The sequence below is a fragment of the Crocuta crocuta genome, unplaced genomic scaffold, assembly GCF_008692635.1.
Source record: "Crocuta crocuta isolate KB4526 unplaced genomic scaffold, BGI_CrCroc_1.0 scaffold89, whole genome shotgun sequence".
Classification (NCBI taxonomy): Eukaryota; Metazoa; Chordata; class Mammalia; order Carnivora; family Hyaenidae; genus Crocuta; species Crocuta crocuta.
The window spans coordinates 689363-701885 of NW_027551559.1; the positions used below are offsets into that span (position 1 = coordinate 689363).

The window sequence follows — 12523 nt, forward strand, 5'->3', positions numbered from 1 at the left end:
ACTTTTTGTCTCTAAGAATTTGACTACTTTAGATGCCTTATATAAGTGGAATCATACAGTGTTTGTCTTTTTGTGACTGGCTTATTTTATTCAGCAAAATGTCCTTAAGCTTCATCCATGTTGTAGCCTGGGTCACAGTCTCCCTCCTTATTAAGACTGACTAATAATATACCATATGTCTCTGCCACATTTTGTTTATCCATTTATCTGTTAATGAACAGTTGGATTATGTCTATCTTTTCACTACTGTGAGGAGGCTGCTGTGAGGAGAGGTGTACAAATATCTCTGCACAGCCCTGCTTTCAATTCTTTTAGGTATATACCCAGAGTGGAATTTCTGGATCATGGAATAATATATTAATATTTTGAGAAATTACCATACTGTTTTCATAGTGACTGTATCAGTTTACATTCTCACCAACAGTGTACAAGTATTTCAGTTTCACCACTGCCTTGTCATTTATCTTTTTTTTTTCTTTTTGACAGTAGCCATCCTAATGGGCATGTAGATTTTATCCATTTTCCTCCAATTTGAATTTAAAATTGTGCTCTAAGAAAATTGCTTCCAGGGGTACCTGGATGGCTCAGTTGGTTAAGCATCTGACTTGATTTCGGCTCAGGTCATGATTGCGCGGTTCATGAGTTCAAGTCTTATGTTGGGCTCTACACTGATAGTACAGAGCCTGCTTGGGATTCTCTCTCCCTCTCTCTCTGCTCCTCCCCTGCATGCTTTCTCTCAAAATAAATAATTAAAAACATTTTTAAATGTGCTTCCACTAGTAGTAGGCCAGTTGATAGACCTCTGGTTGTGCAGTGAACTTCATGGATAGGACTGACTTCTGGACTGCCATTGGATGGAATGTTCCATAATCATATGTGTTCTCATGGCATTTTCCAGTGATCACTACAATTTAATTACCTTTAGTGTGTAAGATTGGGTTTTGAAAGGTTTGTTCTCTTTTTCTGATCTGCAGTTGAGTGAAAATGAAACACTGTGTCTGTATCTGCTTTCAACAGCTCAACACTTTAGGAAATTAACACAAATGGAAGAACGATCTTTTAAAACATGTGTACGTAGCAAATATTTTGATGATTAATTGGATTCATTCTTTGAATTACATTTTTATTATGGTGATAGATTTACTCTGTCATGGTTTTATTGGTTGAAAAATATATGGTGCCTTCTGTATGGTTTGCATTAGATACAGTTTTATCTGAAGAAGAAAGATGATAGTAAATGCTGCTTTATTTATTTATTTATTTTAATGTTTTATTTATTTCTAGGAGAGAGAGAGAGAGAGAGACAGCGTGAGCAGGGGAGGGTCAGAGAGAGAGGGAGATACAGACTCTGAAATAGGCTCCAGGCTCTGAGCCGGCAGTCAGCACAGAGCCCGACGCGGGGCTCGAACCCACGAACCGTGAGATCATGACCTAAGCGAAAGTCGGACGCTTAACCGACTAAGCCACCCAGGCGCCCCAGTAAATGCTGATTTAAATATGGTTTCTAATTCAGAACGAAGTTGTGACCTTGCTTTTCTTTTCCCACAGCTTGAAAGAATCGATCAGCTTTTTGCTGCTGGAGGTCTTCGTCACCTTCTATTCTACTATCAGGATGTGGAGGTGGCCGAATCAGGTATCCCAATTTGATGTGATGTAGCCCAGAAACATGTTGCTAGATACATCTGAGGGTGGCAGGAAGCAGAAAGCCACTCTCAGAGCTGACCAGGCCTCTTAATTCCACCTTGGGAGATGGGACAAATGGACAGCAGTGAGGTGTGGTAGGTGAAGCCAAGGTGCCATTTTGTTCTCAAAGAAAGGGGACAGATAATGATGGCTGTGTAGCCTGGGTGTTCTAACTTTATTTGAGATACTCTGTTTTCCTTTTCAGGCTGTGTTGGTAATTGAGGAATAATAAAGTACTTTACATTTTGAGACTTCTTTTCCTTACATGTTAGTTCATTCTATGCGGCGATGTTCTAGAACTTTTTATGGGCATCTGTTTCTTTTCTATATAGGCACCATTTATTTTTAACAGAGGAATTGTTGCCAATAAGCATAATGAGTTTTCTAGTTAAATATCACATTATGTTTATTTTCTACCGACTATGATTCAAATGAGTAATGTGGAATGGCAAGTTGAGTTATTTTCACTTAAGAAAACTTGCAAATCTTTGTGTGGATTCAACTGGCATCTCCCCTTCTACGTTTATGTGGATTCATATAACTTTAAAGCCAAACTAGGGACATAAACAAATATATTATGATTACATTAAGATATTATACTCATCTTTTTGTGACCTTTTTGAAGAAAGGTTGGCATACTGTATTGCTGTTGGCATATAGTATGACTCTGCTTTTTTGTTTAAAAACAGGGAAAATTATGCATGCATACTCTGATTGGCATTTTTCTAGAATTATTGCTCTGATATTTTGTGGTCAGAAAGTGCATGACACCTTTAAAAAGTTTTTTTTAATGTTTATTTTTGAGGGAGAGAGTCAGAGCTTGAGTCAGGGAGGGGCAGAGGGAGAGGGAGATAGAATCTGAAGCAGGCTCCAGGCTCTGAGCTGTCAGCACAGAGCCCGATGTGGGGCTCAAACAAACCCACAAACTGCAGGATAAATCATAACCTGAGCTGAAGTTGGACGCTTCACTGACTGAGCCACTCAAGTGCCCAGAAAGTCCATTACACTTTGAGTGAAAAATCAAAATGATTCAGAAGCTTCGAATTCTATCCCAGTTTGACAAACATAAAGTCAAATAGGATGTTGAGTTCAACCACAAAACACACACTGGGTGAAGTAGATGTAAATGTGACATTGAAGAAGGAAGGTTATGTAAACATAATGCAAATTTATTTTCCTCGCTGCTCTCCCTTTAAGCCTTCTCAGCCGGACTCGATTAAAATTGAGACCATTCTGGGACGCCTGGGTGGCTCAGTCGGTTAAGCATCCGACTTCAGCTTAGGTCATGATCTCGCGGTTCGTGGGTTCGAGCCCCGTGTCGGGCTCTGTGCTGACTGCCAGCTCAGAGCCTGGAGCCTGTTTCCAATTCTGTGCCTCCCTCGCTCTCTGACCCTCCCCTGCTCACGCTGTCTCTCTCTCTCTCTCTCTCAGAAATAAATAAAACATTAAAAAATTAAAAAAAAAAATTGAGACCATTCCATGACTTTTCTGGAAAAGTACCTATGGTTGCTTCACATTACAAATACTGTCTCTGTTCAGAAACTAAAACTATCCAGTTGACCAAAATGAACTGATACAAAGTAAAGTCTATCCCCCACTGCCCTCCACCACTTGCCTGCTCCAAGCAGGGATGTCTGAAGGTCGGTATTCATGGGAGGAGAGAAGCATATGCCTGCCACAGAGCTTGAACTCACAAACTGGCAGATCATGACCTGAGTCAAAGTCTGACGCTTAACCAGCTGAGCCACCCAGGCGCCCCTCATTTGTGCTTTTTTGCTGGAGCAACACTTTTGAAATGAACCTGTGATCTGCAGTCATTCAACTCCTTTTAGATCCCTTCAGGGCTCAGGCTAGAGACTATCCAGGCAGCAGACCTTCCAGGGCGCCTGAATGAGTCACTGGGACAGTGTTTTAACAAGGAAGCTCATTCCAAGAGACAACCATGTGGACTGTAAGTAGCATTTGTGAAACTAAAATTCTTTTGCATTTGTAGGACAACTTGGCTCTCCTGGGGGAGTGAATCCTCTTTCTGAAAAGATTAAAAAACCTAAGGTGTTTGTGACCGAGGGAAAAGATGTTGCTCTTACTGGAGTGTGTGTATTCTTCATCAGGACTGACACTTCCAGAGCTGTCACCCCTGAGAACATCCACAGGGTAAGGGTCCGGGGCCATCCTTTACCCCAAATGACTCCAAATCACATAAATTCTACCAAAAAAAATCCCTTCCTGTAGAGGTAACCACTGTATTCATTATCTAAAACTACTTTCAGAGAAGTATGTCTAAAAGCATTCATAGCAAACAAGAAGACATTACCTTTAAATCTGTTTAGTAAGAGGACTTAATATTCAGTTTTTGAATAAGAATCGATATAACATTATATGTATGTATGTGCATGCATGTGTGCATGTGTGCGTGATACAGTATAAAGTCTTTCCTTTAAAAAATAATTCCCCATGCATTATTTACTTAATGACAAATTTCATACATTTAAAGTAAGATTTATAATAATGGATACATAATTTTATTTTTTGTGTGTGCAGAGTAAAGTGCACGTCTCCTCTGCCCTCAGTGGGGGCACTATCTGTTTGGAGCAAATAGACTGGTAGACGTGTCATGTTCTGTTTATTTCATTTCAGGTTTTCATTTTCACGATTGCAATTTAGAATAGTATAAAGTTTAGGTCTTAGCAAGGGCATCAAAAAATACTTTACTGGATGGAGAGACTGAATATACAAAGGCCAGAGCACATATAAAGCAGAATTTTGACCCGTAACCGGCAGCAACCTGCCCAGGGAGCCAACCCTCTTATCTACGAAACAACCCCAGGAGCCGGCCTGTGCCCAGGGAGTCAGATTAGCCGGAAGCCAGCAAAGAAGCCACACAGTAGTTGCTGTAACAAATTGGCCAGCACTGCCCGCACTTGGTTTGTGACTGTTGACCTCCCTAATTTTTGTGTGTACTCCCAGCATACATCTCTGGGGCCAGAGAAAGCCAAATACGCACCCCGCTCGCAGATCACATGGGATGCCCCAATCCTAGGGGCTGCCTCCAGGTCCTCCACACTGGCAGCCTCCAATCAGGATGCCCCTGAAACCTTCCCTTTCCTCCACTAAAGGCTTTCCCACTCCCCTGCCTGCTTCTAAGTGTCTGCGGAGATGCAGGTGAGAGTGGCCGACTCCTGCCATAGCAAGTTCTGAGTAACCAGCTTTCGCTTTTCTCATTCGGTTGGTCTCCATTTACTAATGCAGGATATTTGGTTAACGAACAGCATTCAGAAATGACTAAGAAGCTATGTTGCAACTGGAGATAATTCTTACAGCAGAGAATCTCCTAACTGTGTTCCAGGAGGTGACCTTTAACATGCTAGATCCTGCAGATGGGGGCCTGCTCAACAGTGTGAGGCGTTTGCTGTTGGACATCTTCATTCCCGCTCTCAGGGCCACGAGCCATGGATGGGGTGAGCTCGAGGGTCTTCCGGAAGCATCCAGCATTCGGCAGGAGTTCTTGAGCTCTCTGGAAGGCTTTGTGGGCGTCCTGTCGGGCGCACAGGAGAGTTTGAAGGAGAAGGTAAGAATGAATAAGTTATTCCTTCAAAAGTTATCAGAGGGTGAACAAATCAACATACAAGTGTGTAATGCTTCTGTTGGATGGTCTTAATTCCACTGCCTGGCAAATCTTGAAAAAATTTTGTGGGTATTTTTATTGCCCCTCCAAGAGGTGGTGGTGACTAGGTGTAAATTCTTATGGTTTGGAGTGATTAATGCATTAGAAATGTTGGCTATGATGGAGGATTTCATTCAGTCACATTACATGCTTGACTGCAAAGAGAAAATGTAGGAAATGCTTGTGGCATTGTTGTGCATCCTAGGAGGAAAGGAATTTGGAATCAGAGAGTGTGGGGTGTGTGCCCATGCGTGTGCGGGGGGAGGGGGGTGGGTAGGGAGGGAGGAAATCCCGAAGATGAGAGAGAAGGAGAGCAGTTGATGTATCTGGATGGAGTGGGTTGGGTCCTATGGTTAAGCCTGTGACCAAAAGGGCCTTTAAGAATAAGTTTGACAGATATGAGATTTAGCTTCCTTAAAATTTGTGCAATATACTGGAATCCTGTGTTACCTGTCACATGGGGCAGAGGGTGGTGAATGCAAAATCGTGATGGACGACAGCCCTGATCACACATGTATGGGAGACAGAAATGTAGCCTATGATACTGATGGTAGTGTGTTACTCACTTCTCTCTGGAGGAGACTGGGAAGTATTGGGGCCTAGGGGGATGTTGGGGGAGAGAGGCATTAGGCCTTCCAGAGGATATGGGATAGGGGAGTGGAGTAAATTTCATCCAGATGGGAGCCGGATGATTCCACCTAATATCTGAGTTCTATGTGCAGTGAACTCTGATGCAGGCCTGTTTACTAAACTGCAAGCTGAAGCAAGTTAAAGTGTTGCTCTCCTTGAAAAAGCAGCGCTTTCAAATGGTTCCACCTCATATTGTGGTAGAGGTATTAGCAAAAGTGGATGGATCTCCACCTAGAAGGGAGGTGGTGTCCCTTCATGAGGAGCCTAGGCCTCCTGGGTAAAACCAAAGATGGCTGCGGAACACGTGGCTGGTGGAAGATGCAGTGTGGGGGAGGGGAGGGGTGGAGGCGGGCTGGGAGGTTCCCCCAGGCGGGCAGCGTGAGCAAGGGCCCAGGGGAGCCGAGGCATGTGCCTGCCCCGCTGGGTCTTCAGAGCCCCGTCGGAGGGTAGCAAAGTGAAAACCACAGAGTGGGGAGGCCAGGTTCTGGGAGGACAGAGTGGTGTCTCTGAGCCCGTGCAGATGGCGCAGGATATAGAACTTCTGAGCAGCGGTGGGCCTGGGAGCCAGGGCTGGAGGCCGTCAGGTAAGGTTCGAGCTGGCAGCGCTTCATTAGGAAGCCAAAGGAAGGAAACCTTGAGGGGGCGGTCCAGGGGTTAGAGGGTCCCCTTGCAGCAGACCCTCATAGCTGGGGCTCTGCGTCGCCCTGCAGGCGTCTCTGCGGGTCTGAACTCCCCATCTGGTGCCCTTCACTCCCAACCTGCACCATTCACCTGCCACGGCTCCTAGTGAACCCGTTGGTTTTACCTCGTTACCAGGAAGCCCTTAGGGCCCCGCCTTTGTGTTGTGGCTCCTGGGCCATATGGGCAATTGAAGGTGACAAATAACCATGGCCCTTCCTGCTGGCTCTGAACCAGTTGAGAGAATCGTACTAGCTCTATTGTTGCTAAGGGGGATTGGGCCCAAAACCTGAATTTAGGCATTCACAGCGCCAGGCGCACCTTTCCCAGGAGGAAATGTCCTGAGCAAATATGAAGGCCCATTTATCTGTGGGCAGAAATGCGCTAGGTTTCTTTGTCAAGTCAAAATCCAACAAGTCTCCTTCTCTATTCTCTTCCTCCTTCCTCCCCTGAAACGAATCCCTGTGTTTGCCTTTGAACTTGCAAACTATAAGGATGTTATTGGGTAAGGACAGGAGAATCTTTTCATCTGGCTCATTTCAAAAAAAGAATGTAATGCCTTAGAAAGTACCTTCCCCCAATCAATTTCCTTGAAGCTCCCTCATGTTCTTTGGTTTTGTGAGTTGACTCTTTAATTTCTAAATTCCCTATTAATTCCCCTAATTTGTGATATTATGACTCTTTCTCTTTAGTTCACTCTTCTTGTTTAATGACCCCAAATCAGCCCTCATTCACCTCCAGTGGTGTGCTCAGTTCACAGGGAGGACTGAGCATTATGTATGCTTTCATACATGCTTTCAGAGATCTGTCTTCAGGGAGCAGGGTAGTTTAGAGAAGATCTGTAGATCCTTCTAAGCCCAGGGGTCAACCAGAAGTGTGTGTGTGTGTGTGTGTGTGTGTGTGTGTTTTAAAATTAGCACCATCATGGGGCACCTGGGTGGCTCAGTTGGTTAAGCATCCAACTATTGATTTCAGGTCTGGTCTTGATCTCATGGCTCATGGATTGGAGCCCTGTGTCGGGCTCTATTCTGGTAGTTCAGAGCCTGCTTGGGCTGCTTGGGATTCTCTCTCTCTCTCTCTGTCCCTTCCTCTCTCTCTCAAAATAAACATTAAAAAATGAAATTAGCATCATTTTTTAATTTTTTGCTTCATTTTATTATTTAACTTTTATTTTAATTAGGTGAACCTTCAAAAGTGTGACATATTTGAACTAAAAGCCCTGAAGGAACCGACAGACTACTTGACTCTAGCTAATAACCCAGAGACTTTGGAGAAAGTAGAAGGTTGTATGAAAGTATGGATCAAACAGACCGAACAGGTAATTTTCAGAAACCAAACATCGGCTTCAGATGCCATGTTACTGAACTAGTCAATGGAAGACAGTAGATATCCTTTGCTGTTCCCATTTGCCTAAGTATTTAACACATCCCTCAAAAGGTGAGGCGTTCAATGCAGTTTTAATTTACAGTCATTAGGTAAGAAGAGATAGTAACAAATTTGAAGAGAGGAAAGCAAGTGACTTTAAATACTTAATGTAAGAAGACTGCACTTTGTCAATTTTTTTTCTCAAGGTGTATTTTACTTGAGAGAGAATCTTGTAGAAGTACAAGGAGTTTTCCAATCAGTGTGCCTTCTGAAAGACTTAACATAAGAACAGATATTTTCAGAAAAATCCCAAGTGACGTGGACAACTAATCAAAAAGTAAGCACCATGAAAATTAACCAACTGAAGGCATGGAGTCTCTCTGTTGCTCGAAGAGTATACATTAAATGAATAGTCAAGGAAACGTTCCGAGATCAGGTCCTCCGAACGTTCATTAAAGTTTTTTAAGTAAGTAGTTTTCAATTCGAGCATGTTAACTACACTTTTGTTGAGGGTTTAAAAATGGATACAAGTAAAAGGCCGTCACTGGAAGCATGCAAATGAATAAAAAGATATCATGATTCAGATAGCATAATTGATTTATTTCCCTATTTTTTGCCTGCCTGTGACTTTCATACCACCGGCCCTGTTCAGGGGTTCATGGTTCTGTGGTGCATTTTCAGGTGCTTGCTGAAAACAACCAGCTGCGTAAGGAAGCGGATGACCTTGGGCCCCGAGCAGAGCTGGAACACTGGAAAAAAAGACTGTCCAAATTTAACTACCTTTTGGATCAGTTAAAAAGCCCGGATGTGAAGGCTGTCTTGGCAATGCTTGCTGCTGCCAGGTCGAAACTTCTGAAGGTTGTCAGCCATTTCCTTCTGCTTTATGAGACGGGAATGAACATTCTCTAGGTGTATTTTCATGTCATAGAGTAACTAGAAGCAGAAAAATGTTGTTATACCTTTATGAAAAAACTTTAAGATTGGATAACATTTCCCTTTTATAATTCTGGGTACTATGGACATTACCTTTGAATTAAGAGTATTTGTTGGCTGGTGTGCATGTATGTATATATTATTAGAGAGCATTGCATGTAATTAAGATGTAGCATAATATCACGATTATATGTATATTTTGAATTCAGACTAACCAGGAGTTGTAATAACAAAAACTTACTTTGAGTGCATCTATATTCAGCCCTAGTATATTGGTTCTATATCCCCATGTAACAAATTACCCTAACACTTAGCAACTTAAAACAGCAAACATATATTATGTCCCAGTCTGTGGGTCTGGGATTTGGGGGCAGCTCTGCTGGGTGCCTCTGACTCAGAATCTCTCCCGAGGTTGTAGTCAGGATGTCGGCTCCTCTGAAGCTTACCCGGGGGGGGGGGGGGNNNNGCCTCCAAGTTGCTCCTGGGGTCATTGCAGGATTCAGTTTCTTGCTGGCTGTTGGCTGGAGACTTCCTTCAGTTCTTTACCATAGAAAGTATGGGCATGAGGTGCAAAATGGATCCAGGAGCCAGTGGAGGAGGGAAAGTGTGAGTTCAAATGGAGGTGCTGCCCTCTTGATGCTCTGTCCTAGTTAGATTTTATAAGAGAAGGCCTTAAAGAGATACCTTTAAACATTCAGCCAAAAAATTTAAATTGCTCTCCAATGTGGCCATACCCCTCACTCCTGTGGATTCAATTTTCTGTGACATACACAAGATAAACTGAAAGTCTGACACAATGGACTCATGGTGACTCTTAGCAGCATGTTGGAAGGTCCTTTATAATAATTATATAAACATTGCTTTCCTGTCTTGTGCTTAGACTTGGCGGGAGATGGATATTCGCGTCACTGATGCAGCTAATGAAGCAAAGGACAATGTCAAATATTTGTACACACTTGAAAAATGCTGCGACCCCTTGTACAGTAGTGACCCGGTGAGTTGAAGATTTCTACTTGCTTAGTCTGCTGATGAACCTTTTGCACTGGCGGAATTGAGTGTGGAGTTTGGTTCATTAATATTACAGTCTGTTGGAAAAGTCTTCAAAACCTCCTTTTACTCTCAAGAAAATTGTTTATGTATACAGTTGACCCTTGAGCAACATGGGTTTGGATGGCATATGCCCACCTACACATGAGTTTTTTCCTATAAATACAGTATATTGCTGAAAATGTGTTTTATCTTTCCTACCATTTTCTTTTCTCTAGCTTATTTGATTGTAAAAATATAGTATATAATACATATAACACACAGAATATGTGTTAGTCAACTGTTTATATTATCAGTAAGACTTTCAATCAACAGTAGGCTACTAGTAGTTAAATTCTGGGGGCAGTCAAAAGTTATGCATGAACTTTTAACTACATGGGGATTGGTGCTTCTGCCCCCTCATTGTTCAAGGGTCAACTGTACATCCATCCATCTATCTATCTATCTATCTATCTATCTATCTATCTATCTATCTATAATCAATCTTTACCTGTTTACCTGTCTGGCTTTCGGTCTACCTATCTACGAATGTCTACTGTACATCCATCCATCTATCTATCTATCTATCTATCTATCTATCTATCTATCTATCTATCATCTATCTATACCTGTCTACCTGTCTGTCTCTCTGTCTACCTATCTATGTATCTATCTGAGATGGATATGCAATATTCTTTCTATCTATCTATCTATCTATCTATCTATCTATCTATCTAATCTATCTAAGATGGATATGCAATATTATATTTTAAAAGCCTTTATTGTACATTCCAGTTTCCATTAAGTATTGTAATTGACATTCTGGATGATACTCAAAGAAGTGTGGGAAGAGTTATCGGTTGGTGTTTTATCCTTTAACTTTAGGGAGTGTCTGCTTTTATTGATTACAAAATTAACTGTTAACCTTGTCTTTAACAGACAGTTAATGTTTCTTGCATTGAAACAAAACTTGATTAACTGCATATGACTACATAATAAAAATGAAATTACCTTTAAATACATTTATATGGAGTGTTAAGTAATACTTTAAAAACTTAACTAGAAATCTCTTAGCTAATTTTATTCTAATGAAGATTGAATGGTTGTACTATCAGAATTTTGCTGAATTTGGTATTTGTTTCCCTGAAAACTTTTGTGGTGTCTTCCAGGTTTCCATGGTTGATGCTATCCCTACACTTATAAATGCAATTAAAATGATCTATAGTATCTCTCATTATTATAACACCTCTGAGAAGATCACATCTCTGTTTGTAAAGGTAAGTGCATAGCATAGATCCCGTGGTCACTTTTTTTTTTTCAGTGGTTGATTTTTTGGTAATTAGAAATTACCTTATGGACACAATTCAATGTCTATGTATCCTACAATTTAAAAAAATGTAATCTCTCAATAGAGATAGATTTAAGTGTATTTGTGAGGCTGATTCTTGTAAATCATAAAACATTATTTCCTAAAGTAATCATTATAATAAATAATTGTGCTAATTTTTAATTAAAAAATTTTTTTAATGTTTATTCAGTTTTGAGAGATGGTGAGAGACAGAGCATGAGTAGGGGAGAGGCAGAGAGAGAGGGACACACAGAATCTGAAGCAGGCCCCAGGCTCTGAGCACAGAGCCTAATGTGGGGCTTGAACTCATGGACTGCAAGATCATGACCTGAGCTGAAGTTGGACGCTTAACAAGTTGAGCCATCCAGGCACCCCAACAATTTATTTATATAATAAAATTTTTTTAAAAGATTCTTTTCGGAATTTCTTTTCCTATGTTATTTAGCACATTATTTATTCTCATTAGGTAAATTTTAATTAAGAAAAACTATACTTAACTGGCTTTCTCCTGCTTTATATTTTATGTGCCGCTTTTCCAAATTTATTTGATGCCACGGTTGTTTACTTGGTGGTATTAGAACAGTAATCATGGCCATAAAAGCCACTTGCAACATTTCAGTAACCTAAAGCTATTATAATGATTCTGCCAAAAAACATAACGATGTTTAAACCTTATGTCCTAACTCGTAAGCCTTTATGGTGAGCGCTGTTCCCTTTCCCATTTTGAACAGTCTCTAGGAAGTAAATGACTTTCATCACCAAGGTGAAAATTTTAAACGTTGTGCTAAAATAGAAGCATTTCCTCCTCATCAGGACTTGTGTTATGAATGCCTAACAGAGTAGGAGGCAAGGTTCTCCTTGGGAAGAGGCACATCCAGCCTGAGAACTGGACAGGAGACTCCCTTTCCTCTGCCCTCAGGCAGGCAGTTCAGGTAGAGAGAGGAGAGAAATCCATGAGATTCTTGCTCCACTTCTTCCCACGTTAAAAGGACATATGAAGGTCGTGAGGGATATTCCGTGAGAAGGAGCCTCAAAAGTCAGTTTGTGTCATCGCTCCAGGCTTCACGCATAGTATCTGCAAGGCTTGTTTTTGAACAAAATTATGAAACCATTGTTTATCTAATTTTTAAGAGCCTTTCATTACGGAAATTTCGAGACAGGTCCAAAAGGACAGAGAATTGTACACAAAGTGATTT

The 12523-nt window shown here is 41.4% G+C and overlaps 1 protein-coding gene across 1 annotated transcript in view; it reads left to right on the forward strand.

Moving 5' to 3' along the window:
* The window catches only part of DNAH5 (dynein axonemal heavy chain 5), a 252750-nt gene that overhangs the window by 50958 nt on the left and 189269 nt on the right, over positions 1 to 12523 (forward strand). The window contains 7 exon segments of the mRNA XM_077749426.1: positions 1549 to 1633; positions 3677 to 3837; positions 5030 to 5251; positions 7836 to 7973; positions 8702 to 8878; positions 9834 to 9947; positions 11149 to 11256. Of these exon segments, the coding sequence (XP_077605552.1) occupies positions 1549 to 1633; positions 3677 to 3837; positions 5030 to 5251; positions 7836 to 7973; positions 8702 to 8878; positions 9834 to 9947; positions 11149 to 11256 (1005 nt within the window).